General features: G+C 62.3%; 2 protein-coding genes across 9 annotated transcripts in view; both read right to left on the bottom strand.

Moving 5' to 3' along the window:
- Crip2 (cysteine rich protein 2) overlaps positions 1–3,313 on the bottom strand; it is a 3,510-nt gene extending 197 nt beyond the window's left edge. Inside the window, exons 1-4 of the mRNA XM_078049061.1 lie at positions 3,158–3,313; positions 326–420; positions 201–258; positions 4–57 (exon numbers count right to left, since the gene is read on the bottom strand). Coding sequence (XP_077905187.1) covers positions 4–57; positions 201–258; positions 326–420; positions 3,158–3,200 — 250 coding nt within the window. The 5' untranslated portion in view covers positions 3,201–3,313. The remainder of the gene's footprint in view (positions 1–3; positions 58–200; positions 259–325; positions 421–3,157) is intronic.
- A 3,375-nt stretch (positions 3,314–6,688) lies between these two features.
- The window catches only part of Mta1 (metastasis associated 1), a 36,218-nt gene continuing 15,115 nt past the window's right edge, over positions 6,689–27,791 (bottom strand). For 2 of the 8 annotated variants that reach the window (XM_078051072.1, XM_078051074.1), the window contains exons 3-22: positions 25,981–26,074; positions 22,889–22,939; positions 22,213–22,339; positions 22,078–22,141; positions 19,572–19,689; positions 16,087–16,189; positions 15,347–15,446; positions 14,882–15,070; positions 13,203–13,277; positions 12,893–12,951; positions 12,458–12,573; positions 12,033–12,184; positions 11,746–11,935; positions 11,494–11,583; positions 10,387–10,539; positions 10,183–10,218; positions 8,813–8,824; positions 7,752–7,783; positions 7,398–7,549; positions 6,689–7,321 (exon numbers count right to left, since the gene is read on the bottom strand). In XM_078051072.1, coding sequence (XP_077907198.1) covers positions 7,171–7,321; positions 7,398–7,549; positions 7,752–7,783; positions 8,813–8,824; positions 10,183–10,218; positions 10,387–10,539; positions 11,494–11,583; positions 11,746–11,935; positions 12,033–12,184; positions 12,458–12,573; positions 12,893–12,951; positions 13,203–13,277; positions 14,882–15,070; positions 15,347–15,446; positions 16,087–16,189; positions 19,572–19,689; positions 22,078–22,141; positions 22,213–22,339; positions 22,889–22,939; positions 25,981–26,074 — 2,064 coding nt within the window. In that variant the 3' untranslated portion in view covers positions 6,689–7,170. Of the gene's footprint in view, positions 7,322–7,397; positions 7,550–7,751; positions 7,784–8,812; positions 8,825–10,182; positions 10,219–10,386; positions 10,540–11,493; positions 11,584–11,745; positions 11,936–12,032; positions 12,185–12,457; positions 12,574–12,892; positions 12,952–13,202; positions 13,278–14,881; positions 15,071–15,346; positions 15,447–16,086; positions 16,190–19,571; positions 19,690–22,077; positions 22,142–22,212; positions 22,340–22,888; positions 22,940–25,980; positions 26,075–27,791 lie in introns of those variants that run through there. The other 6 variants (XM_078051073.1, XM_078051076.1, XM_078051075.1 and 3 more) reach the window with 6 other exon arrangements.

Genomic DNA, 27,791 nt, shown 5'->3' with positions numbered 1-27,791 from the left:
GGCCCTCAGCCAGGGGCTTCTCATAGATGTAGGAGCCAGCACCCCCAATATTCACGCCTGCGGGTGGCAGGCACATCAGCCCGGTGGCCAGTGCCCATGGCCCACCCTCCCATCGCACCTGAAGCTTCTCAGAAGACAGCCCTCCCAGGGCTCTTGCCCCAGGGGGCAAGGCCGTGGCAGTCCGCCAGCGCAGCACTCACCTTTGGGTCCAAACAGTGTGGCGTAGCAGGGTTTGTGGCAGAAGGGCTTCCCGTCATGCTAGGCAGAGAGGCTGGGTTAGGGCGAGGAGCTGTGGCCCTGCCCGCCTCCCCAGGGCTGACCTTACCTCAGCATGGCCCCCCGGGGTCAGCGTCTTGTTGCAGCGCTCACACTTGAGGCAGAACTTGTGCCAATCCTTGCCCAGGGAGCTCACTTTCTCAGCTGCGGGCAGCAAAGGGTCAGGGCAGCCACTGGACCTACCCTTCCCAGTCCCCTTCCCAGTCCTGCAGCTTCCAGGCCCCACCTGGCTGTCTCCCACTTCAGGGGCTCCAAGCTGAGCGGGCTTCCCTCTTGGGAAAATCCTATCACCTAGGCCAGCCCCTGCTCTCCCTCCAGGTCCTTGTCATTTGTAAGTGGTCCCAGATGGAGCGCCTTTTATGCCCTCAATGCCTGTTTTGACTGAACCTGCTTACACCTGAACCTCCCTCAAACACCTGCCTCACACCCACCTGCCTCCCCCACATCTGTTCTCCTGCACATGTCACCAACCCCCACCCCATAAGGGCCCTGTGGAGCTGGCAGAGGCTGGCTGCAGAGGGAGCAGCCCCTGGCCTCCTTGTGACCCCAGCAGGACCCATCTGTCTATATTTGGCTCCATCATTCTGGGCCCTCCCCCACCCTGTCTCCTCCGGCTGCCACTTTGGCGCCAAAGGTCTGAGACCAGCTGCTGAGAGTGGGGTGCCCACTATCCCCACTCTGGGAGCTCAGGCTGCTGAGCCACCTTCCAAAGGGCGGAAGTGTGGGCCTCCAAGTGGACAGAAGCTGGGCCTCCCCAAGGGAGTAAAGCAGGAAAAGGGTGGAGAAGAGGGCAGGAAGAAGGGCTGGAGCAGAGCCGGAATTCCAGAGGGAAGGGGCTAGACTGGAGGCTGAGGACGGTGTCATGGCCCTGGGCTGTGGCCTCAGCTCCGCTGGGTAGAGGATCAGCAGCTCTTTAGTTCCCACTCACAGTGTGGCCCAGTGCACGCCATCTGGGCCAGAACCCTGGCAAACCTGGCAAGAGGTAGAGAATGGAGCCCTGGCAGGGTACAGCCTACCTCGAGAGGCCTGGGGTACTGATCTGGGCCACAAGACGAGGTGCTTCAGGTTCCTCAGTACAGGGCCCCAAGTGCTGGTTCTCCAGAACTCGGGGAAAGGCCATCCTCCAGGACCCGCCCCCACCTCCAGAGAGAAGTACCTGCTCATCTTCCCCTGACACCATCAGCCAGGGCCCCCACTGTGTCCACCCCAGGGCAGACAGGAGCTGGCTGGGTGGAGGGGGGCTTGGTCCTCTCCCCAGCCTGGCATCCTCTCCTAGCAGTGCGATAAGAAAGTCGTTGAGATCGCCAACGGCAGTTGTGGCAGCTGCAGTCCAGGGCTGCCAGAACCAGGCTCCTCTGGCCAGCTCTGGGCCATGGGCCATGTGGGGGCAGGGAACTGACCCTCAGACCCACTGGCTGAGTCGATGGCTACATCGACTTGAGCTGGGAACACAGAATCGATCAAGTCTAATAGCTTGGAAGGGAAAGGGCTCCCCCACCAGGCCACATGGGTTCTCGGGGACACAGGCACAAATCCTAAGGTTCCTCTAGGATGTCCTGGCTGGGGTCTGCGTAGCGGGGGTGCTGGGCTGCAGCCTGGTGGTGGAGTGGGCAGGGCTCTGGACCCCTGCCTTCAGGGCTTTCAGGCAGGACAGAGCCTCTGGGGCTGAGGAGCCTGTTTTCCTCTCTTCTAAGTGGCAGAGATCTTTTTCCGGGTTTCTTGTTGGCCAAGGCTCCAGAGAATCCTAAGCTGGGGTCTGGGATAAAGTCATGAACAGCCAGACTTCGAGGGCCCTGGCCTCTGCTCCTCACCCTGAGCCTTGTAGGGACAAGCCCTCTTTGGACAGGGACTGAGGGCTGGGCCAGCTCCTGAGGAGGAAGCAGGAAGCCCCTCAGCTCCTGGCCAAGCCAAAACACTCCAGGGCCAAATCCGGTCCCTCCCTCTGGGAACAGCAAACAGCAGTGTGGCCTCTCCTCCTCCTCCTCCTGTCGGCTGGGGAAGCCAGTGGCTTCCTCTGACCACCCCCTGGCAGACCCTGTCTGTTCTACCCTTCTGCTATCCTCATTTCTGGTGCTATGTCTGTCCTTCTGTCAATAGGCAGGGACTTTGCTACCCTGGGAAAGTGGGGACTCAGTCAGAAGGAGCAGGGCTATCCCAGGGCAGCCCAAGGATGTGAGTGAACAGGTTAGGGGTCTGGGTGGACATCTGAAAGGAGGGACTGCCTGGAAGAGACCAGCCCCACTGCCTAATACTGCCTCCTGGGGTCCAGGCCACCCATAACTCAAGTCCGTGAGGACTTTTGTAGCACTCCCACCTCCACCCCGTTGTGAAACTGCTGGGGTACCTCGCTAAGGAAAGGAACTCGTTGGGACATGCTGGAGGCGGAGGCCAAGGTCGCCCCCGCTTGGACTGAGTCCCGACAACGCAGCCCAGACCTAGGCCAGCGGCCTGGGTAGAAGCAAGTGGGCTCTGGGGTCACTGCTTGGGTCCAAGCGAGCCAGGGCCTGGAAGGGCAGCCGGCTGGGACCGAGGGATACGACCAGGAACGACCTGAGCGCGAAATCCCGCCCGACCCCGCCCCGGGTGGCGCCGCCGCCGGAGATCAGCGATGTGTCCGCTCCGGAGCGCGCCCAAGACCCTGCCCCACGGGCGGGGTCGTTACCGGAGAAAATGGTTTTAGGGCTTAGGGTCCCGCACCCCACTGGCCCCCACCCGCAGCTCCAAGGCTTGGCGTGGCTGCCCCCGCTCTGCGCGGGCCGCACCCTCCGGCCGCACCCGCGTGGGTAGCTAGGAGAGCCGGGCTCCAGCCGCGCACCCCAACCCGAGCGCACCGCGGGGCGCGGTTGTGCAGCTGGGGACTGGCGGCGGGGCGGACACTCACCGAAGTACACGGTCTTGTCGCACTTGGGGCACTTGGAGGCCATGGTGTGTGCGCCCGATCTGTCCGCGCCCTCCGCCCGCGCTCGTCTCCGCGCTGCCGCCGGAGTCGGCGCCGCCCTCCGGCCCCCCGCCCGTCATTGGCTCCGCGGCCGGGCGGGGCCTCGGAAGCCCGCCCCCCGGGCCGCGGGACGCCGGAGATGCAGCGGGCGGGGCGCACCTGCCGCGGGCGAAAGGCGACCCTGCCCAGCGCCCAGACCCGCTTGCTCCGCGGGTCTCTGGGGCCCGCCTCAGCGTTTCCACGGCAACAACGGGTCTTCGGGCCGGCGCGTGCCCCCTGCGAACCCGTCCAGGGTCCTCCGCCCTCGCCCCCGGCGCCTGGCAGAATCGCGGCGGGAGGGGTCGCGCGCGGGGCGCCGACCCACCCCCACCCGCCGCGCGACACCGCCTCCCTTTGTTGCCTGGTTTCCACAGCAACAGCTGCGCGGCGCTGGGCGTCGGGTTCCGGGCGGGGCCCAGCGGTCCTGTCTGTGGTGCTGAAGGCGGACGGGCGGGACTCGCAGGGAGGCGCCGCCACTTCCAAAAACAGCGCAAGAAACGGCTGGAAGGGTGGGGAGCCGCCGGGAGGGGGCGGCTTGCGCCGGCGCAGGGACGAGGGGGCCGCGGGCGCACTCGCGCGCAAAGGCTGCTCCGCACGCACTCCCACTCGGGCAGTGGGGCCGCTGCGAGTGCCCTCCGAGCCGGCTGCTGAGGGCTGACCCGCCCATCTGCGAGTTCCTGGCTACTTTCTTTCCTAGGCCCAGGGCCTCTAAGTTCCAGGCTCCTGGCCCCAAAGCGTTCCATAGGGCTGGGCAGCCTGAGATCCTGCCAATCAGATGGTGTCTCCCACCCTGCCTATTCCTCAGAACCATTCCCCTGCAAACCACTGTCCTCCCTACCAGGGGCCTGCCTGACCTCTCCAACCTCTACCTGCCTCCATCCTAGACCCCAGAAGGATCTGCCCCAAGACAAAGGCCTCCGGACCCCCAGATGTCTACTCAGTCCTCCTTCTCAGCCCACTGCCCAGCTGGGACCTGGGCCCCAGAAACAACCCTCACACTCCTCATCCAAGCCCCAGTCTGGGCAGCCAACTCTAGACACGTTCTTCACTGCTCCGTGGCAGACAGACATTGAGGTCCGCCTCATTTCCTCTGCCTGGTGCCTCTGCCCGGCCTGAGTTCTGGGCCAAGTGGCTTCGTCACCCCTTCCAGGATCCAGGTAGCAGTGGCCTGCCCTGGTTCCCTTCCCCCATCCTGGCACACACCAGGCTGCCACTGCCGTTTCCATGGCAACGGCAGCACCAAAACATGCCCCCCCCCAAAGCCTGACTGACCAGCCTGACCAGCTCCCCCTGGGCACCTCTGGACTGCCAAGGTGAGAGATGGGGGCAGGGAGCATTCAGCCAGTGCCTTCCTGGGCAGGGTCCTTTCATTCACCACCAGCTCATTGCTCAGCCTGGATTCATGTCCCCCTGACCTCCACTTGGTACCCATTACAGTACCCTCTAGTTCCTTCCCCAGCTTGGGAGCCAAGGGGGGACTTGGGCACCACCCCCCCGACAGCACTCTACTTGATATTTGCAGGACTGTTTTCTGGAAGGACAGATCCTAAGGGTGCCCAGCCTTGCCTGAAGAGCAGTTGAGGGTGGAGGACCCTGGAACGGGTGGCAGCAAAGGAATGGCATTCAGCACTGGCCAGATGCCCGGGGTTGAGAGGTGGTGGAGTGGGGAGGGGAAGGGGAGTCCGGCTGACAGCTTTTACCCTGCTCACCCCCAGTTGCAGGCCAGAGGTTCCATGGTGTTATGGAGCTGTTCTGGGCCTGACAGGAATGGACATGGGCCAACAGGCACAGAGCAACAGCCTTGGCTTCCACCTCTTACACCATGAAGAGCTAGAGGTTAGGGCAGTGGTGGGCCAGGATGGGCTCCTGGTGTGGAGAAGGGAAGGTGTAAGCACCTGGCATAGGCTGAGTGGAGGATGATAGGGTGTGGGGAGGCAGTTAGGGGCCTGGATGCTGAGGCAGGTGACCAGCTGTGGAACAGAGGTCCTTCCCCTGGGGCCCCAGTAACACGGTGCCCTACTGTCCAGTCACCCTGCTGTAGGGAACCTAGGATGGGCTTGGTGGCAAATGCAGGAAGGGTGCATCCTGGACTGAGGCTCTGAGGTGGGCCTTGGCAGGGAGGCCAGGGCTATTAGAACCAGGTCTCCAGGCCCACCCTCAGGTCCCTCAGAGCATGCCTGCCCTCTGGGGATGGCCCCTACCCTGGGGATGCAGGTCCTTTTCCCCATCAGCAGTGCCTCAGGAGGACAAAGCAAAGCTGAGAAACCCACTCCTGGGCCCTCGTTCTGCCCATCCCTCATCCTCATTGAAGATGGGCACACAGCCAAAGCCCTGCCTGGCACAGGTGGAGGGGCCTGGCCCTGAGGTAGGCATTGTAGAGGGAACCTACCTGCCCTTCCCACACCAGGCCTCCAGGACCCCACAGCCTCGGGGACAAAAACTGCCTGAAGAGGAAGGGCACCGCTGAGCCAGGGGCTGCGGTTTCTACCCAGCTGCTCAAGCTGACCCAAAGCCCACTCCCCTTCCCCAGACCCCCCACAGTTGCCAAAAGCCTGAGGCTCCTTTCTCAAGGCCTAGTTGGGGACCAAGGGCATGGGGCCAAATGAAGACTAAAATTAGCAGAAGAGGGAGTCAGTGACCTGAGAAGATAGGTAGGTGTCCACTTTAGCTGTGTCCCCAGCACGCGGGCCTGTCCCCAAGTTGGGCCCCATCACAGGTTCACAGAGGGAGGCCAAGATACCCCCTTATCTATCGCCAGGGCAGCAGTAGAAGTGGTTTCTATTTTAATGCCTTGGCTGAGGGTGGGAGCAGAGCCCACTGCCTCGTGGGGAGGGGCCAGATGAGCAGTAATGGCCTAAGGGTAGGCCCTACAGCCAAGGCTCCTCCCTCAGGCTGGCCCAGCCTGCACCTGTCCCCATGCCTGCAAGGGTGAGGGACAGGCTGAGATAAGATTTCTGAGCAGGGAAATTTCTGCTGAAATTTGAGCAAATCCTCATTGTGGAGAAGTGCACCTGCTGGGGTGGCCGGCCAGTTTAGGGTGTGGGCCCTGGACTTAGAGCTTTCAGGCCAAGCTGGCCCAGTTGTGCCCATGACCCTGGCCTTAGGCAGTCTCAGTATAGCTAGCTCCTCTTAAGGGGAGGCCCCTGCCCTGGCTGACATGGAACATAGCAGGGGAAGGACTGGATCAGGGCTCTGAAGTTCAGCCTAGGGTGCTCTGGGCTGAGGGCCTCTCAGGCTGCCCTGAGGAGAGCTGCTTTGCCCCAGTCACTGCCCACCATTCTGGCTTGACTGCTGGGGCAAGTGTGGGAAGAGGTGTCCTGGGCCCCGACCTGCCAAGGGAAGACCTGGGGTCTTCACAGGTGTTGAGGTGAGGGAAGGCCCCAGGCCCATGACTGGGAGACGGGCTGGGAACAAAAGACACAGGGAAGGGTTGGCTGGGTTTTTTCCTTTTTATGAGATTTTTTTTCTTTGTTTTTGTTTAATATGAAAATTACTTGAAAAGACAAGGGGCCAACCCCGCCAGGCAGCTCGGCCACCACCGGCCGCTCCAATCCTAACGTTCCAGGTGTAAGTTACAGAGCTCAAGTTCATCTACAAAAAAAGTAATAAAAATAAAATTTAAAATGGCACCTTCAACAGAACACAACAAAACCTTAGGGCCCGGCCCGGGCAAGAGCCCCACGGCGTGCAGGGCAGGGCGGCTCCTCGTCTGCTCCAGCCAAACAGTAAACACAAAGCTAAAAAGGACTCCTCGGCCTCTCGGAGTGAGTGAGACCACACTTCCCCGACAACCGAGTCCTGCAGGTGAGGGCGGGAGGTGGGCACTACAGAAACAGAGGAGGGGCGGGCAGCAGTCTGGCGGGGAGGAGACCGCCATCTGTGTAGGCCTCGAGGGACACGGGCAAGGGCAGGCGGCCCTAGTCCTCGATGACGATGGGCTCGTCGTTGACTGGTGCAGGCGGGGGTGGCCTCAGCGGTAGAGCCTGGCTCTGGCGCAGGGCGATGGGCTTATAGGGCCGGCGGGCAGCACGCTTGGTGTCCGAGGATGAGAGCAGCTTGCGGATCTTCCTGTGGGGAGAGGCAGCAGGCTGGTGAGTGCTGGAAAGGTGGCCAAGACCCTGGCCCTGCCCTGCGAGGGCCCCACCTGGTCTCCTCCGTGGCCATGTAGAACACGTCATCCGGGGCATCGATCCAGTTCATCCGTCGCCTCTTAACAGGCGGCAGAGAGCCCCCCCGGATCAGGCGCACTTTGGTGGGGTATGACTTCCCATTGAGCAGCAGGTTCCGGCTTGGTCCCTGGGGGGGAGAAGAGCATGAGGGGCTCCTAGGGAGAGACAGGAGACCCTGCCACGTGTGGCTCACACACCCCAGGCCAGGCCAGGCAGGGAGCTGTGAGGGCTGTTCAGTCCCCCAAGAGGCCACTGCCACCTCTCTGGTCAGCCCCATGGCACTGGCAGGGTGGCCTGGGCCTCATCCCCAACAGGTCGCTGGCTCTTACCATGTGCCTGGTCTGTCCGTGGTTTGCCAGACCTGGTGAGGAAAGGACAGAAGGTGAGCCTGGGTCAGGGGAGGGCATCCTGCACCCACACTGCCTGCTGAAGGCCCTCAGCCAGGCCCAGGACACAGGCAGCTTCTTGGGGTCATCCCTGGATCTATGGCCTACAGCAAGGGGCTAAGGGATGTGGGGACTCGGGTCCTCAGTCCCAGGCTGGCTCGACATCCATGAGCTCTTAGAGCCACCTGTTCTGGGCAGCCGACGATGCAGCCGCTCGGGCTCCAGGCAGAAGGCCGAGAGAAGGGAGTCTGACGGCCGGCTCCCCGCAGGCAGACCACCCACCCCGCTGGGCCTCGACACACTATCACGACGCGCCATGGCTGTATTCAGGTCAGCAGCCCCAGAAGCCCCTCTGCAAGGCAGCCTCAGCCCACTCGTGGCTTGGTGCCAGCTGCTAAGGAGGGCACCCAAGGCTCAACATGGACAGTTCCTAGAGGGATGCCACCAGAGTGGGGCCAAGAGGTAAAGCTCAGACTCCATCAGTGGTGCCAGCGCCATCCAGGGCCACTGTTAACCTCCCGGCCCTGACAGCCAATGTAAGCATGAGAACTGAAGTGGTCTCTGGACAGCCTGTCCCCAGCACTGGACAGGAAAGGGTGCCTCAACCCCTTGGTGCCTGGTCAGGCCCTGGTGGCCCCCACAGCACCCCTCCAGTCCCAACCTCCTCCACCCAGAGTGACTCCTCATGTAGGGTGTTCCTGGGGCCCAGCTTTTACTTTTAGTTTATTTTTATATTTCCTATTTGTTGTTCTCAGTCACACGTGACAGTGGAACGTACTGACACATCCACACACGGAGCAGGACCTCCCACTCAGGTGGCTGAGGTGACGTGGAGTTACACAGGTCGTATATTCATATAGGAACACAGCACTGGGGCCCAGCTTGCTTGGCTCCCTAGGTGGGGCAGGGCTAGGCCCCAGGTCTCTGGGCTGTAGTGCCTGAGCAGGGACAGCCTGCTCATGGCACCTGCAAGAATCCCAGCCAGCAGCACCAAAGCTACTTACCCAGGTAAGTGCCTGCCAGAGCGACGGACGGCAGAGGGAAAAAGACCGGCAGAGTTAGGGTGAGCAGCATGCATGGGGCAGGGTGGGGCGGGGCAGCACAGGGCAGTGGGCAGTGAGTAAGGCCCCATGAGCTGGAGCAGGCCCTCATCCAGAGCTCACACCTGCCCAGGCAGGACAGAGTCCCCACCCAGGCCACAGTCTCCCCTCAGCGTCCACAAAGAGGCTGAGCCAACATCCAGCTGACCCACAGCTTCCAGCCCTCTACAGTACACAGTCTGGGATTGGGATTGGTCTCGTGGCCAGCCCTTCTGACCTGGGATTTGACCCTGTGGAGTACAGGCCATTGTGGTGCCCCAAAGGGCTGGACAGGGCTCCCCCTGCCTCCTGGGAGGTGCCCACCACTAGGAACCACACACTAGGATCCAAGGAGGTGGGTTTCCGAAAACTCAGTGGGAATAAACAGACTGGACCAACTTGCCTGTGAGCAGCTTCCCACAGAACCAGAGGCCAGCTCTTAGGGTGGCCCTGCCAACAGACAGCCCAGAGGCCCTGTCCAGATGGGTCCTGATGGAAGGGACAGGCCCAGGTGTGAGCTCACCCTGCAGCCCCAGAGTGGCCGGCTGACCCCATAGGGATATGCCTGCCAGGGTGCCCAGTGGCCTGCAAGGTCCTAAGACCACCTTGAGTGGGCATGTTCCAAGGGCACAAGGTACAGCTGGGTGGCTGCCACCGCCTGGGGCAGTGCCTGGCCCCTCCCTTGAGCCAGCTTGCTGGTGAGAGCAGCACACCTGTCCTGACAGCCTGGGGAGGGGCCTGAGCAGGCCCATCCTGGTGGCTGCCCCTCAGGGCTTGCTGGTGACACTGGGGCTAGGGCCTGCACCTGCTCCCCCAGGGTAGACTGGGGTCCTGCCACCCTGCTCCAACAAAGCAGGGCCTGAACGGATGCTCCGACAGGAGGCACCAGGCCTGGGCGTGGCCCAGCCACCCACGGCCTCCCAAGGCCTCTGAAGATGCTCCACCAGCCGCCGGCCCCACCCAGCATATGCGAGAGGGGATGGCAGGCAGCACCGCGTGGCCCCAGGGTAGGGCTGAGGGCATGCGAGCAGTCACAGCGCGATGGCAGTGGGGGCACCAGGGCCACGTGTGCAAGGACAGTCCACCCCAGGGCCCAGGCCGGGAGGACGCAGGCCAGAGGCCAGGGCTCATGGGCTCTCTGTGAGCGAGCAGCGAGGCCAAGCAAAGCACAGGGTGAGGCTGTGGCCGGGCCCGTGCAGACTGCCCCTGCACGTGCCCTGAGCCGCCCACGGCGAGCAGACAGCACACACAGGCACCACGCGGGCTCGCCACACGCCAGTGGCCGCGGGCCTTACCCCTACTGGGCATCAAGAGGCGCTTCTTCACGTTGCCTGGCAGCGCCACGGGCAGGAGAGAGGGAGAGAAAACACCATCAACTGGCGCAGTCAGCAGTGCCGTCGGGCCCAGCACGGGCCGTGTGCAGCCCAGGGCAGGAGGCTGTGCCCTGTACACACCCTGCCTGGCCTCCCCACCAGGGCGGGCAGCAGAACCCGACTCACCGTCCACACCATTGTGCTGCTCATAGCTCCTCTTGCCCAGGATGGTGGGGGAGCCATTGTTGATGACCGGGGCCGACTTGGCAGGGGTCAGGCTGCTGAGTACGCTGGACGCACTCTTTACAGGGTCGGGTTTGGGGGGTCGGGGATGGGTCTCTGTGGGAGCAGCAGAAGGCTGAGTGTTGGAGCCTGGCAGTGACACCGTCGGATCCTCCACCCCAAGGGCCCGCAAGACTCTGGGCAAGTGGCTATGTGGAGACCAGTACCCAGCAGGGCTAGGGCTTAGACACCATCGGCGGGCAGGCTCCCTGCAGGAGGGCCAGCCGCAGCCCTGGGAGCTGCTGTAGTGCTGGGTCAGTGCCCGCAGCCTCTAGGACCCAGACACTGCAGGCCCATCTGACGGCCTCCGGGTCTAAGCCATCAGAGATGGTATCAGAGGGCTGGCTGCTGGCCAGATATTGAACTGCTGGCCTAGCTAAAGAGACACCCCAGCCACCTCCTCCACAAGACAAGGGTAGGGCCAGCCCTGGGGTCCAGGGCCCCGGGGAGGGAGCGGTGCCAGGCAACTGTGTCTGTGCAGAGCACACTTAGCTCATGTTTTTGGAACGTCCTTCCCAGGACAGGCACCTCCACCCTGGGAGGACTGACTCATGAGCCTGCTCGAGCATCATGCTGGCGGGGCACCCCCACTGCAGGCCTGGGGCCCATGCTTCTGGATGGACCAGGCACATGGCTGGAGTCTTGGGCCTCCCAGCAAGGATGGTGGCCAGGTATGTGCCTCCTTCCCAAAAAGGCCCGCAAAGGCCTGAGTGCTGCTTATGGAAGCGCCTGGGTCCAGGAGGATTCCCTGTGGGCATCAGGGTGTGCGGGGACTCTGAAGGGGGTCCTCGGTGTGCCTCAAGGAGGCTGAACCCTGCAGTGTCTGGGACTCACTGTGACCCTGGCGGTAGGGGCGCAAGGCCCATGGGTCTGCCTGACTGGCATAGTGCAAGGCACCCAGAGGGGTGTCCCATGAGCATTCCAGCCTCTGGATGAAGAAGCTGTGGGCTGCACCAGAAGCTTCCATTTTGGAAGCTCCAAGGGCGGCTCCCTGGACCCTGGCCAACTCACCGAGATACCGGAGCACAGCTTCCAGGGGCTTCCGCACTGCCTGCTTCAGCACCAGTGGGCTCTGGGAAGCTTCGGGCAGCCGGGCAGTGCCTGTGGAGGGATAAGGTGTATCAGGGGCTGGGCCCCCAGGGAGCTGAGCAGAGCCTGTATCCCAATCTGGGTGTTCTCCCTGGGGCCAGATGCTGCTGGCCCCACGGCCAGGCCCTGAAGCCACCTACCCACCCCTACACTGTCATCAGGAGGAAGACTCACACTCAGCCTTGATGGCGGCACTGTTGATGGGCATGTAGGGGTGCCTTGCGGCATGCCATGGGCGCAGGATCTCACGGCACAGGCGCCGGGCGATCCGGGTCAGCTTGGTGGTGTGCAGGTAGAAAGCCTGCCTTGTCTTCATGGCAAACTTGGGGCTCCCGCTGCTCCGGGCTGGGATGCCGTGGGGACTCTGCGGAAGGGGGGCGCACCGCCCCAACACAGCGCCATGACCGAGGGCCGAGGGCCTGTGGCCGGCGCAGAGTGGGTGGCAGGCTCGTCCCACTTACCATGTTGTTGCGATTTGGTCCTGGCCTCTCTCCATCTAACCGGGTTGGCATTTTCAAGCCACCATATTTCTTCCAATATGTCCAACAAGATGCGCAGAGGCGACACTGCATGTTAGGGGGACCCCAAGAATACCACTGGTAAGACTGTGTGGCTACGGACAACAAAGTTGGAAATAGACGGATTCTTAAGCAGAACCAACGGTGCAGAGAGCATTCCACAGTGTCCCCCGCCCCTGCCGCAGCCGCCCCCACCCACCCAGGGATCCCCACATGCTCCCAGCTCTCCTCACCCCCCACTGATACAGCCCCACCATCACAGGCCACCCCAGGCCAGATCACGGGCCTGCAGAGACCACATGGCACCATGGCGGCAGTGATGTCCCTGCGGCCCCTGCCATCCCAGTGGGTGCCAGGCGGGCACTTACTGTAGCAGCTCTCGCAGGCCCGGCCAGCCCCGGGGCTCTGGCCTGGCGCCCCTGTGCCGTTCACCACACTGGCCTTAACGCTGTTGACGCTGATCTGGTTCGGGTTTGGCTTGTTGCTTAAAGGGGGGAGGGAGCAGTCACAGCAGCCCTGTGAGGCAGCCAGGTAGCCAGACCCCTGTCCCTGTGCCTTGGCATTTCTAGGAGTGGCCACCACCAGGTGGAGCTGTCCTCCCAGTCCCAGAGTGCAGAGAACTAAGCCTTGGGCCTCGGGGCCCGACACCCGCTCTGGCCCCCACAGGCCACTCAGCACCACATAGGGTTTCCTCCAGGGCCTCCGGACTGTCTAGACTGCAGGCCGGACAGTTCAGGAGCCCCCAGAAGCCTGGTGCCCACAGTCCACCCTGCCAACCCTCAGGGACCAAAGATGGAACTTACTAGTTGGGAATATAAACTTGCTTTAACTTGCTCTCTGCTTCAGCTGCTTTCAAACGTTTCTTAAAGCAAAAGAGAGGATCAGAGAGGTCAGCGGGCAGGCCAAGCCACAGCCTGGGAACAAGGGGGAGGGACCACCACTATCTCCTGAGCACTGCCTCCTCGGGAAAGGCCTGTGTGAGAAGTTTTCCTAACGAGCACAGACCCCAAGAAGGGACCAGCTCAGCCTTGCTGACCCACCGGGGCTGTCTGCCTTGCCATCCCCCAGCTCCTCCCCTTGCTCAGGGTGGGGGGCAGGGGCAGGCGGGCTCACCTGCTGGACGTATCTGTCAGTGGTCTTCCACATGTAGTAGTACTCGATGATGCTGGTGAGCGACTTCCATGGGAGCTGGGGCAGGAAGGGGGCATGAGATGAGCAGGGACAAGGGCCGCACAGAGGAGGGGGTGGCACCCACTGAAGGGAGTCCCCAAGCTAAATGCTGAACAATGCAACCCCCTAGACTGTCCCCTCCCAACCCATGCTGAATGTAACTGCCACTGGGACACCAAGGGGTGGGACCTCCTGGCGTCGTCCTGAAAGATCAGAGAGGAAGGAGTTTGGAGGGCTCCTCTCTGCACTCCCTGGCCCTCTGCCCTCTGGTGGCACGGCACGAAGGGGAAGGATGTCTGTTCCTGTGAACTCCCTAGCCTCGGGGCCTGCTAAGGGGCACAGAGGGACCCGCAAAAAGTAGCCGACAGGGCGCTGGCCCTCGCCTGGACGGACTCCAGGGTGCAGACTCTTCTCTGCGTCTGACGCGCTCTCTGGCCCTCACTTCTGTGTGCTCCCATGTGCTCATGTCCTAAGCGCCGAGATCCCCCAGGCTCTGTGAGCTCGCAGTCTTCTCACCAAGGACATCCAGATTCACTGCTTGCTCCTGACCCCTACCCCAAGCTACATTTAGAAGGCACCTGCAGTCCCCCAGCTTGCACTGCCTCTGTTTACCTACACTCTCTTCTGGGTCGGAACCTGAGGCCTCACAGGCTGGCCAGTGCTCCAAGCCGGGCCACACCCAGCCAGGGCTCAGCTGGAGGATCTGGCCTGCAGAGCTTCTGTGTCTTCCCAGCACAGACACACAGCAGTGCCATAGGCAGGCATCTGTGGGGCCCCCAGGCCCCTGGCTCAACCTCTGCAGCTCCACCATCTAAATGACACGTTCCATTCTATTCCGTCTTCTGGTTCTGTGTTCAGTCTGAGGTTTTGCTCATTTTGTTTAGTTTCTGGCCAAGTTATGTATGCACCCTATCTGTAGGCTGGTGAGGGGAAGGGCCAGTGTCCTCCAGCACCTGTACCTGATCATCTTCCACTCCTGCCAGGGATATCCCATCAGGAGACACCCCAACCAGGACAGCCCAGGGCTGTGGGACAAGCTGAAGCTCCCCTCCAGGCCCACAGCCTCCTCCAGCCTGTGATCCTCGGCACTCTCCAACCTCCCATCTCTGCCTCCTTGGGTTGGACTTGCTCTTGTTTTGCTGCTGCTCCTAGCTGGATAGAGACTGTCCCGCTGTGTCCTGAATACACTCCTCCTCCATGGGTGACCGTGGGCCTTCGCCACAGAGCAGGGGCTGCTCTTCTTTCAGCCAAATTTAAAAGTATGCAATCCTTCGGGGCTGGGTACAGGACACAGGCCCTTCCGCACTAGACGAGGGGCCTCACAGCGCAGACCCATAGGCCTGAGTTCAGATTCTCACAGGACGCATGACACAGGCTGAGCTCCATTAAGAACATAAAAAGCCACATTCAGGGAGGAGGGTCTCCCTGAGGACACCCCCAGGGACCTGGTCCTCACCACAAGGTGGCGCTTGCAGGTGTGGCCCAGGCCCAAAGGGACCTGGTGTGTGTGCTCAGCACAGCATAGAGGCAGGACAGGGGCACAGGGCTTCCCACACACATCCCACAGCCCACCTGGTGAAGTGCCACAGCTGGTTGCTCCCCGCCCCTCCCGGCGCACTTACAAAATCTTGCTGAATATCTGTAAAATCTTTCCCATATTTTTCCAGGGCTTCCTCAAAAAGATTAGCCTCAGACGCTGACCACTCTTCCATCTCGTCCCTGCAGAGCACGGGCCCGCCCTGCGGCACGAGGGCTGAGATGGCCCGGGAGATGTCGTAGATATTCTTGTGCAGGGTGTCCATGGCGTGGAACTGCAGCAGGACAGCAGGGTCACCCGGGCCCAGCCCTCCCAGGCCCGAGCATCCCCCCGAACCTGGAATGTGCTTTAAGAGGAGCATCCCTCCCTCCCTGACCCCCTAGCACACACTAGCCAAGTCGGGGGTGGAAGGGGAGAGGCTGAGCTCTAGGTGGAGGGCCACCTTCCCTTACCCTGCATGCCTGAGGCGGTGCTAGCCCCAGGTGAGGGGCATGCCTGAGGCGGGTGCTGGTCCCAGGTGAGGGCAGGGAGATAGCTGCAGCCCACTTACCAGGGTGATGTCTCGGGAGGCCGCGGCAGCGCTCATGTGCAGGCTGGGCTGTCGCACTGAGCTGCTACAGTCCAGGGCCCGGGCGAAGGTTCCCACAGAGCTATAGGGGTGGAGGGGCACAGACACCAGAGTCGGACAAGCAGGAGGGATGCCTCCACCCCACAGGCCAGCAGGGCCCAGGAGACCAGAGTTCAGCTCCCAACAGGCCGGGGACATAGGCCTGCGGGCACCTTGGGCAGCTGAGTGCAGGCATCACAGACAGAAACTGCAGAGCCTCTCCAGCTGCAGAGCTATTGGCACCCACATCCAGCTGCCTCCAACTCAGGGGCTGAAGCCAGCCCGTCTGTATGAGCGGCTGGGGTCAGCTGAGCCACAGCTCCCAGCCCACTGGCTCTCTCCAGGCCTCACCCCATCCCTCGTGAACTCCCCTGCCATCCCCAGCCTACCCCATGCTGGCTTGCTGGCCACTAGTGTGGATGGCCCTGATGCACCCTGCCCCGGGACTCCCAGGCAGTATCAGCCACGCCCAGAAGGATGGGCTAGGGCCTCTGATGCCCTCTGGGAATTCTAAGGGGTCTTAACCGCCAGTGAGGTTCTGGCCATCAGGAGCCCAAGGACAGGACTGTGGGATCCTGTCCACGTGTGAGATCTAAGACCCCTGGTGCCCCAGCACCTAGTGCAGGAAAGCTGCAGGCTGAGCCCCTTGCAGTCCTGACACCAGGGCCCAGTGGGGAACTTACCGGGCCACCACAAGGAACTGGTCAATCTGCTTGTCCACCAGTGGGTTATGTGCCTCCCACACCTTGGTCTCCAATTTGGACTGGTCACGGCCATCCTCCTCACCTATGGGGAGAAGTGTGGTTTGGTGGGGTCAGAGAGGTGCTGGGGAAAGCCCAGGATCTGTCATGGGAACACCACCACCTCCCCAGGAGCTAAGATGAGGAGAAAGGACACGCCCGTGTGCACACACAGACACTCCAGAGAAAGGCCTCGTGACCCTGGAGGCCGGCACACATGTGCACACACATACAGACACTCCAGAGAAAGGCCTTGTGACCCTGGAGGCCGGCACACATGTAGACACACACACACACACTCCAGGAAGAGCTGTGTGACCCTGGAGGCCGGCATACACACGCGCGCACACACACCCCCCCAATGAAAGGCCTCATGGCCCTGGAGGCCAGCCCAGGACACACTCTACACTGACTGGGACAGTGGGGTGCAGCTGTGTGACATCAGAACTTGGAAGGCCTAGTGAGCCCATTGAAGTGCCTGCCCACTATCCTAGGGTCCCAGGGGGAGCAGGAGGTCCTGGCAGCCAGCTGCCAACCAAAGGAGAGGAGCTGCAGATTCCACGCAGCCGTGACAAGAAGCATGTTCCATGCACTTTCAGTCACATGGGGCCGCCACATGTGACACCTGCTGGATGCCATGGCAAGAGTACAACAGGGGGATGTGGTGAAGGACAGCCCCACACCCCAGGACGCTCGCTGCTGTGCTTGTGGGCGGAGAGGAGGTTCCTGTGCGGCAGAGGCCCCGGAGTCTGTCCTGAGCAGGGCTGGCCTGACGGGAGAGGCGGAGAACCCACAGCCGGCCCTTGGCCGTCTCTCCGGCCCAGGGCCACGTCTGTGATTAAGTGAAACACCAAGGCTCACGTTCTGCAAGGCACCAGCCAGCTTCCCTGGGGCCCTTGGCAACGATGCACCGTGTGACCAGGGACGGCCTCAACTTGGTGCTGGAAATGGAACAGGTGTGGGGTCCTGGGCGGGACCTGGGCCAGAATGTCTCCAAGATCCTCAGGGGACAGCTCTCCTGGACCCTGCCTGTGAGCAGAGCTCACCACATGTCCAGGGGAGGTCAGGCCTGTGACCAGGCAGCTGGGTGGGACCCGGGAAGGAAGCCCATTACTACACATGTGCGGATGGACGCAGGAGGGGTCCCAGTGAGGCCTACAGGGCTTCCCTGCAGGTCCTGGTTCTGGGGCTGCTCCAGGCCCCACAGGGAACTACTCGGGTCCCCAGTGCTGCAGAGGGTGTCCTTCTGGTATGGCCTGGGGTCAGGGGCACATGGAAAACTGGGGTGCACCTCCTGGCCCCCAGGCCAGAGCCACGGGCTGAGTCCCTTCCTCTCCTTGGTCATAGTCACGCCTGTGATACCTCAAAGCTAGAGGGCAGCAGGGCCCAGCAGAGGAGGCCACCATGTCTGGCCCCTTTTCTAGCAGCTGGCAGGAGGGTTGCCGAGCCCTGCTCTCCAGGTCAGGCCCCATGGCCAGGGCAGGGACCTTTCAGGCTCTCCTGGCCTCCTGTCCAACAAGCACACAGCACCAGGAAGAAACAGTGGGTTCCAGTGACAGGTTCCAGGCGAGGTCCTCTGGCCTTCACAGCCCCTTCCACAAAGGGACAGCGGTCCTCAGGACCTAAATTCGCATGTGTTCCACAGCTGAGGCCTCTGCTGCTTTCCCAAGTCCCTGCCCTGGCCAGGATGGATGGCAGCTACACCAGGAGGCCAGCTCGCGGCCTGGTTCTGGCTGTCTCGAGGAGGCCCCAGAGTGGCACGAACTGGGGAAAGAGGCTGAGCCACAGGGCAGAGCAGAGGGTAGGTAGCCTCCTGCCCACAAGGCAAATAGGGAAGTCCATCCACATCTTGAAGGCGTCACAGGATAGCCCTCCAGGAAGGGCACAGCTTAGCACGCCCAGGTCCCCAGCTGCCTCTCAGCTCAGCCTGGTGCGTCACAGGCTCTTGATCCGGCCAGCCCCCGAGAGAGGAAAGGAACACAGAGCCAGGAGGCACGGAAACAGGCACATCAAACAGCGCCGGGGACGTACATGGCCAGGCCAGCCCATGTGGCCTGGGGGTGCCACTGGTGCAGGCGCGCAGTTGAGCCTGCCTTGGAGAGCCGCGGCACTCCGACCACAGAGGGGGACAGGCTACGAGAGGAAGAGGGCTGGGGAGGAAAGACATGGACAAGCTGGGACCAGGAGGACTAGGGCCACGAAGTACCTGGGGCAGCCTGCACCCCCCGTCTCCCAGGATAGCCCGCCAGGAGCCGCCACCAAGGAGGGGGAGGAGGACAGCAGGCAGTGGCCCCAGGACCTTAGGCCAGCCCATCAGCAAAGAGTCTAGGGACTCCAGCTTGTCCCTGCCGGGTGCCAACACTGAGGGCTGCTCACCTGCAGGGTCTACACAGGGCCAACCTGAGGGATGCAACGGGCAGAGCTGCCAGCCCAGGAGGCCAGAGCCTGCCCTGACGAGGGCCAGGAAGGCGAAGGGAGAAGAACCTAGTCAGACAGGGACCAGGAGGCCGGAGAGGCCTGACAGCCTGACTGGACCGCAGCAGAGCTGGACACAGAGCTCAGACCGGGGCAGCGCCACTTGGGAGACAGGGAGCAGGGTAGCAGGGGCTCCAGAGCCAGGGACAGGCAGGCTCAGTTGGCAGAGGACAACTACCAGGAGGTGGGCACATCCACATCAGAGCTCAGCCGGCAGCGGCCCTCGCAGAACAGGCGACAGCCCCTGCAGAGCGCCTGGCTCAGAGACAACAGCCCCTGCCCGCGGCCCTGGTGTGCCCAGGTCCCCAGCTGCCTCTCAGCTCAGCCTGGCTGGTGCGCCACAGGCTCTTGGATCCAGCCAGCCCCGGGAGCACACCACCTCACCCGGAGCCTCACCAGGGTGACATCCCACACACCAGCAAAGAGAACATGTGCAAACACAAGGGCCACCCGACTCAGACCCGCACCCGTGGACAAGGGCTCAGAAGCCTCGACCCACAACCCACAGTCCTCGACTCCCAATGGGGCTGCTGAGCGGCCCAGGAGGTGTCCAGCTGCTCATCAGGAGGTGAAGGCCAGGTGTTCAGGGCTGGGAGGGGTGGGCTGCCTCCATGTGCAACCTGCCACCCACCCTGACGCTGCCCCAGGCCAGGCGCACAGGAGGCTAGTGGACTCAAGCTTCAACAGGAACCGAAACTGCCACAGGGAAACAAAACACTAGCCTGCCCGCAGTGGCCCTCGCTCCTCCAGGGGGTCCCTGCTTCCAAGTGCCATCTGACACTTACCGGGGCAAGGGGGCCCAGGGCAGCAGCCTGTGCCCACCACTGTTGACACCACACCTGACCGGCACCCCGCCACGGGCCCGGCACGTGCACGTCTCACAGCTACAGACACCACGTCCCAGCCAAGGTGGACGCCCAGGAGGCACCATGAGGGCTCTGGGCCACACCCACCTTCTCTCAGCAAGTCGGTGATATCGGCCTGGTACCGGTTCCCCACGCGGATCTCCCCTTTATCAGCCAGCAGGGTCTTCTGCTGTGGGTCGTAGACTAGGGAATAGAAGAAGAAATCCTGAAAAACACCACACACAAGACACAGGCGTCAGAGACACGCCTGCCTGTGACCCGGGGTGGACACAGGCTGCTGCAGCACCAGGAGAAACACAGAGTGAGGTCAGCAAGGACCCAGAGACTACGCCTAGGACGTCCTTCTGCTCAAAAGCTGGAAATCAGTGGCTGAGAAGGCTGAAACAGGAGGATTCCGAGTCGAGGCCAGCCTTAGTAACTTAGCAAGGCCCTGTCTCAACGTGAAAAATAAACAGGACTAGGGACGTGGCTCAGGGCAGAGGGCTGCTCTTCAACGGGGTTCCATTTTCAGTACCAAAAAAGATAAAAAGTCCATAACAGCAACAAAAAATAAGGCCATCTGAACAGGCCCAACAAGCTGCAGACAGGCAGGCCTTCCTAGCCCGATGGACAGCTATCCCTGAAGCGGCAGGTCACTGCTTCTGCAGACGGCCTCTGCCCCTCCCCCAGTCTGTGTGCACCCCAGACCTCGGCCGCCAGGCTCCCCCAGCACGGGAACTGGCATGTTGGTGCTATTTCCAACCCTGCGGGTCCTGCACTTCATGCCTGAGGTCCAGCCCTGTTCCCTGGGAAAGGACCGCAGCTTCTGGGTTGCTGGGGACACCTGCACCCTCCTGGGTAGGCTGTTCTGAAGAGCGGACCCCTGGGTTTCCATCCTGCGTGCTCGGCTCCTTCTGGCTGTCCTGCCAGCCCTCGTTCTCCTGCGCTCGGAAAAACCACCAACTTTTCTCTTGGCAGCTACACTGGACATCAGCACTGCATGGAGCCTGGTCGGGAGAGCTGGCCGCCCGAAGGGTCTAATCTGATTTTCCCGAGGCCTAGGCCCTTGCCCCAACCCTGCCTGATGGGCCTCTGGGTGGGGCTGCCTGACCATGGTGCCCGTGGCTGACCGGGCACAGCCTGGGCTTCCCCTGGAAACTGTGAGCTTCTTGATCAGGCAGGTGGAAAACAGGCGTCCAGGGCTTTCCTGGCCTCTGCCTGGGAAATGAGCAGCGTCCAGCAACACCACCCAGGCCGTCTACACAGGCCCCGCACTAGGAAGGGCCCCTGCGCCCGCCACTCCACCACCAGCTCTTCTGTTCAAAAGGGCTGTCCAGGGGCCGGGTGGGGCTTGCGGCCGAGCACTCGCCTGGCACGTGCGAGGGGCTGGGTTCCATCCTCAGCTCCACATAAAAACAAAACAAATAAAAATAAAGGTATTGTGTCCAACTACAACTAAAAAGATATTTTTTTTTAAAAAAGGGGCTGTCCATGGGCACCTGTCAGCAATGTCACCCGTGCCACCCTGTGGCTACCACCAAGGTCCTTCCAGACTGCTCTCCACACTCCTCTGTGGACAAGTTCCAGGGCCTCCTGGAATTTGGTGTACCCTCAGGTGGAGCCCGTCCCCAGGATAGACTGTACACTGTCCCTGGTGGTGCCCTGACCCCTGGCCACAAGGGTCAGGGTGGTGCCTGGAGCAGGCCGCAGTCTCACATGGCCCTCGCGGGGCCTCTGTCAGCTCTGTTTCTGGGCTGTGTGTGGCAGAAGTAGGGCTGAGGCCAAGAAGACACAGTTCTGCCCAGAACACGGTCACTGTCTCCACGGCGTCCCCATCCTGAGGGAGGACGGGCTGAACTCAGCCATCTGGCTCCCACAGCGCCTGGGCCTCGATGTCACCCCTAGGGACACACAGGGAGGCCTCATCCCTGACAACCTGAGCAGGTGAAGGGGGCTGGCTGAACTGGAGTGTACAGCCACCGCCTGGGCAGCAGAGCCCAGGGGAGGGAGCGTCCCAAGCTGGGAGACATGTGATCCCCTTACCTGACCCAGGGGTCCCCTTAAATCCACCCGACGCCACTCAACCGACTCGTGCCAACAGCTGCAGCCTGTCCGACTTCAAGAGACCTGATGTCCCCACCAGCCAATCCCACAACATCCTTGGCCTCTGTGCTCCCCAGGGACACGCAGCCCTGCCTGGAGTCACCTGGGTCATCACGACCTGGGCGGTGGCAGCCGGTGGGCCACACTGCCCTGTGAAAAACCCGCCTGCTCAAAATGCCAGCAGTGCCAGGGCTGGGGACAGGGTGGCCTCAGCAGGATTCCATCCATTCTCCATATATGGCCAACCGGGCCTCGAGTGGCCCTGGAGGAGAAGCCGGCAGTGCAGGCAGGAGGGCATGCCTGCTCTATGGTGGTCAGGCAGGGGGTACCTAGAAGGGAGGGAGCCTGGGGGCTGCGGCCACGGGACACCAGAAGTGACCATCAACACTGGCCCTAGGACACTGGGGTAAGGAAAGGCCAGGCCAGGGGAGAATGAGGTTCCTGCCAGGCTGAGGGTGGGGACAGGGGCCGTTTCACAGAGTAGCCAAGCGGATGGCGGGCTGGGCCTCACCTCGCGCTCCAGGTAGGACTTGAGCGACTCGGTCTCGTTGAGCAGGGTGACACTGCACTTGCCCCTGGAAGAGAAGGACAAGCAGGTGGAGGAGAGGCCGGCAGCGGGGCCCCGGGCAGGGGCCACGGGAGCTACCTGATGTGGGTGGCGGGCAGAGACTCCAGCTGCCGGGAGAGGAACAGCTCCCGGTGCCGCAGCTGGTGCTTCAGCTTCTCGGGCAGGTCCACCATCTCCGGGTTCTCCACCTCCTCCTCCACTTCCCCTGAAGGACAAAGAGTCCCCATCAGGGGGCTGTGCCAACACCTGGCTGCGGCCCCAGGTCGGACCCCACGTGCAGGTGCCAAGGAAGGCCACCTCCCTGACTGCCACTCCCCTGCCCCCCCGAAGCAGCCCAGGAGCCCTGGACAAAGCCCCATGGGTGCTCTGGCGCCCCAACAGGCCAATCCTCTGGGCATTATGAAGAAGAAGAGGACATGGTGTCCAGTGTCAACCTTGAAAGCAGCAGGCCCGAGAGAGGAAGGAAAAGAACGGGGTGGCCACAACACATCAAGGGCAAGGCGGCCAGGGGCAGAGACCTTCAGCCCTGGACCCCAGCCTCTAGTCCCCAAGGCCAGATGGCCCTGCACAGCCTCTGCAGACCTCCCTGCACCAGCAGGACTCCCCTTGGGGCCAGGCCACAGCCAGGTTGGGCGGCAGGCCTGACAGGGGGAAGCCCTCCTCAGCCGGCCGGCGGGGAACGTCCGTCCCCCAGCGCACCCCCGCCCGCCCGGCACAGACAGGAGGACGCCTCCTTGCAGAGGCGGGCTCTTACCTTCCTCGCCGGTGTCCGCCCCGGGTCCGGCCTTATAGCAGACTGACAGGGCTACATAACAGACAGACAGCACCCGGTCGGCAGCTGGGCGCCAGTGCCGGCCGCTTGTTCCCTGCCCAGGGCCCGGACCGAGGAGACACGGGGGCCACAGGCCTCCCGGTGGGAGGGCAAAGACCACCCGACTAAAGACCCCTCAGGCTCTACATCCCACCCCGCCGGCCTCAGCCTCCTGTCGCCCCAGAGCTCAGGTTGCCCCCACACTCTGGTCCCGCGCCACCACGATCACTGCCAGAGACCTCCCTGCACGCGGCTCCTGCCCACCCTCGCCAGATCACTCCTCACTCAGGACCAGCCCCTGCCCAGCAGGACAGGAGAGACAGTGAGTCCCTCTCTGAGGCTGTGCGGAGACCTCGGCCAGCATCTCAGGCAGCTTGGCAGCTGCCCCTGATCTGTACCAGAAAACGACTGAGAGCCTGGCGTGGTGGGCACGCCTGTAGGCCCAGCTACTAGGAGGCTGAGGCAGGAGGATCTTCAGCTTGAGGCGGGCCTGGGCAACTTAGCAAGACTCCATAAAAAGGCAAAAAGACAAAATACTTTCTAGCCTGTCACGTTCCCCAAAATTGGGGGATGTGGAATGGTGCTCCCCAGTGGCCCACACTTGCCCAGTGCTATCCATCCGGGGACACTACAAGCCACTGTCACCTAGGGCCCAGCTCCACTTCCCAGCCCCGGCCTGTCGCTCTCTTCTGCTCCCCTGTGGTCATTGCAGGAAGTCATGGCACCTCTGGGCCCCAAGCCCCCAGCCCCTCACAGCTAAGAGGCAGGGTGTGGGGAGTGGGATCTGTTCCACAAGGACCTGGAGTGTCCGTCCCACCAAGCTGCCCGCCTCCCTGCCCGTGGAGCAGGGGCGCTGTGCACAGCAGTGCCTGCCCCAGCAGCCTGGAGCGCTGAGTTCAGAACAGCAGCAGCGTCCTGATGCACACCCCTCAGCTCCACGTGGAAGGCAGCGTGTGCTCACGCCAGCCTCGTGCTAGGGACAGGCAGGTCAGGACCCAGCCAGCATCTGGGCCCACGGGTAACACTGGCTTCATTCAGGTCCTTAGACAGCCTGTCCACCAGCCTCACAGAAGCTCTTAGAAGCTCCAAGATGTCCCCACCCTTCCAGGCTCCCAAGCAGAGCAAGGCTCCAGGGCAAGACCCCGTTGCAGCCCATGTACACCTCGGGCCTCCACCTCCCCCAGGACACCCCTCGTGGGTGAATCCTGGGGCAGGTGGCAGTCCCTGTTCTTTCCCCAAGTCCTTTTCCAGATGGGGACACCACTCACTAGCCACTGGAGGCACGCGCTGCCTTCCTGTCCTATCCAATCTTGCTCCCAAGCCCTGGCCTCAATTTGGAGGGCTCTGGGCAATTCAGGTGATGAACCCCCCCAGGAAGGCCTGGGAAAGGGCTGCTGTGCCCCACCAGCCTCCTGCCTGAGGCCACCTGGGTGGGAGGCTTCCCCCACAGGGCTCAGGAGCCCAGGCTCAACTGTGGGGCTCAGGCCCCGGCTGCAGGGCCTCCCCGGCCTCGGCCTTCCTATCAGGGGGGTTTCCTACTGCAGGGCCATGGCCATAGGGCACTCAGGGTGAACGTGAGCACAGGGGACATGGCCCTGAGCAGTCATCAGGAGCCAGCCACAGACTTACGGCCCTTGACCCCTGCCCCCCCCCCCCCCGGCCCAGCTCTTGGGTTTACAGGAAGCTGGACAGCGGAGCTCTGTGGGCACCTTGGCTGCTTGCATCCCAGAGCTCAGGAGACCCTCCCACAGGATGCCCTCCAGCCCTGCCCTTATCTCCAGAGTCCCCTCCCAATTCCCCACAACCTCTGGCTGTCCTCCACAGGAACACCTGCCCCCCTGGGCCCCTGACTCAGCAGCAAGGTCCTTGCCAGAAGTCCCCACAGGTGATTGCTGGTCTGTGACCAACAGGGCACTGACACAGGGCCTTCTGGACGGGGCAGGTGTACCCTGAATGACCTCTTCTTTCTGAAGCATCTTCCAACCAAGACTATGGATAAGCACTGGGGTGTCCCCAGGACCACCCACCTCGTTGGCCCTGGCTCCAGCCCCTCTCAGAGGCGGGGAGGCCCAGAGGGGGAGAGGAGGCCACCAGCCTACACATCCTGCCTCTCCAAGGTCCTGCAGAGGACGGTCAGCGAGGCCTCCCACTGCCTGGCACCACAGAGCTGGGCTCATGTAATGTTTGACCTCCCTCCAGATGTGCACTGGAACCTGTCACGGGGGGCTACAGGTGGGGTCTCTCCCCACCAGCAACAAGAGACTTGGAGACCACACCTGATGACCTCGCACTTAGCCTGGGTGGACAGCACCCAGCAACTGGAACCGCCATGGTCCTCATCACTGGAGGACACCCCTGCACTGACCACTCTCATGGCCCCCAGGCAGATCCCACCCCAGATGCCCAGACACATGGCAGCCATAAGCTGTCCCCACATCTACCTGCACCTGCACCCAAGACCTGCACAGAAAGGACTGCCTGTGGCCATGGTACATGGACCCAGGGCCAGGTTACCCTCCTCTGCCCACAGACGCACAGAGAGCTCAGTGTCAAGTGTCTAGCACCCAGCAGCCACCCAAGGCTCAGGCAGCCTTGCCCCAAGGTTACAACCCCCAGATCTCAGCCCCGTGCGCGACAATACTTCAGGGTGAGAGGCCAGGCCCCGGGGATGACCAGGGCCGCTTCCAGGCACTGGAAAAGAAAGTCCCTCTGAGCCGTGCTCAGACTTCAGGAGGGAGGGATTTTTTCCTGAAGACGCCACTTCCAACCCCCACAGAAACCTTCAGCAAAGTGCAAACAGGTGCTGCAGAGCAGTCCCACCTGGACCCGCACCTGGCCCATGGGGTGTCCACGCCAGCACCCCACCAGGGCCTGTGCACTTGCCTGGGACCCTGCAGAGGTACCCATGGGCGCCCAGACTGAAAGCAGAGGGCAGAGCTGTTGGCAGAGGGTGGCCATAGTGAGGCCAAGACCCCAAGGCAGACCCGGGGGCAGGTGCCTGGAGCCCCCGCCCTCCCGGGCACAGGCCGACTCACTTGCATGCTTGTCCGCCAGGGCGATGAGGGTGCTGGAGATGTCGCGCCTCCGGTAGAAGCACACCACCTTGGCCTCCACGTTCCCGTTGGCCGTCTGCAACAGCAAGGCAAGCAGCTGAGCCCCTCAGCACAAGGAGGGACCCCGACGGAGCCTAGTCCAGCCCCACCTGAGTGCCATCCCTCAGAACTCCAGGAAGGGGACACGTCCCCAGTGCCCCAAGCAGTGAGCAGGAGGAAGGCATCCCTCTGACTCCTCCAAGGCCATCATAGCAAGGGGACCTAGGCAGGGGTGCACCAGGACCCAAGCCCACACCCTGACCCTCTCCTCACCCTCAGTGTGCTGCGGGAGAACCAGGAGCAGAAGGCCCTGGAAGGGCAGGACCTCGCCCAGCCTAGGAGCCAGCCCCTCCCACCACTCCCATGACCCAGACGGCAGCCTCGAGGTGCAGGGCTGAGCCTGCGGAGAGCCCCCACCCAGGCCCTGCCTGCTTCCCCTGGAAGGGCCCAAGGACGGTCTGGCCAGAGCCCAGCCAAACCCAGCTCTGCCTCTGGTGCAGGCCAGTCACCGCCTCCCTCTGGGCTGCACTCTACCGGGTCCACCAGGAGGGCAGATGGCAGGAGACTTGGACCCACGTGAGAAATGGCCTCCACCCCAGTGGGACCTGGATGCAGTGTTCACTCACTGGACACAGCGCTGCCCAGGGAACCATCCCTGAACTACTGGGAGCTCACCAGAGGTGTCTCGCCCAGGGGGGTGCAGGCTACGGACCAACCACGGTGGAACCAGCCAGCGTGACCAGGCACCAAGTGTCAGCACAGCCCCACCTGGTGTGGGTGAGATCCACCCTGGGGTGGAGAGCCTGCACAGGCTCCTGCAGTCCTCTTACCTGCCTCCACTTACTGATCTGTCAGTCCTTCGCCAACGTCAGTGTGGACCACAGACACCTGCCTCCCCTTACTGATCCAACGGTCCACTTACTGATCTGTCAGTCCTTCGAGTTCGTCAGTGTGGACCACAGACACCTGCCTCCCCTGGAGCTGGTTCGGTCATAGCCCCTAAGAGCTCACACACTGCAGGCTTACTCCCCAGCGGAGGGAGGCAGGGCCTAGCGGAATAGAGCGAGGTTACTGGGCCAGGCCTCCAAGCGGGTACTGGGCCACAGCCCTCCTGTGAACAGGCCTCCTCCACTCCTGCCACAATGACCTGCACCACCACAGGCCAAAAGCAACAGCCCAAGCAACCATGGATGGAAACCTGAACATGAACCCAAGTAAACCTTTTCTGGGGCTGGAGTTGTGGCACAGTGGCAGAGCGCTTGCCTCGCACATGTGAGACGCTGGGTTCCATCCTCAGCACCACATAAAAATGAATAAACAAAATACAGATATTGTCCACCTATAACTAAAAAAAGAAGTAAAAAAATAAACTTTTTCTCCTTTTAAGCCAATTATCTCGGGTATTTTGTCACAGCAATGAAAAGCTGACATAGCTATAATCCACCACTACTCTATCCTGGCAGTTAAGCTGTCAGGCTGTGACCACTGGGAGCTCACGCAGTGGACTCCCAAATCCCCGAGACAGGTCCCACCATGTTAGAATGAAGAGTATTTATTTGCAACTTCAGAGTTTACTAAAGCAACACACAGGGTCTGCAATCTCAGTGCATGCCACGAGACTTGCATGACACAATAGCAGCCTCTTACCCCAGGGCAGCCCGTTATGCTCAGAATTCAGGTCCCTTGGACGCTGCCTCCCAAGTCCACCAACCATCACTACAGACCAGGCCTCCCCGTCCCCACCCAGCCCCCTC

This window comes from Ictidomys tridecemlineatus, chromosome 5 (genome assembly GCF_052094955.1).
Source record: "Ictidomys tridecemlineatus isolate mIctTri1 chromosome 5, mIctTri1.hap1, whole genome shotgun sequence".
NCBI lineage: Eukaryota > Metazoa > Chordata > Mammalia > Rodentia > Sciuridae > Ictidomys > Ictidomys tridecemlineatus.
This window is presented reverse-complemented; position numbering and strand designations above follow the sequence as displayed.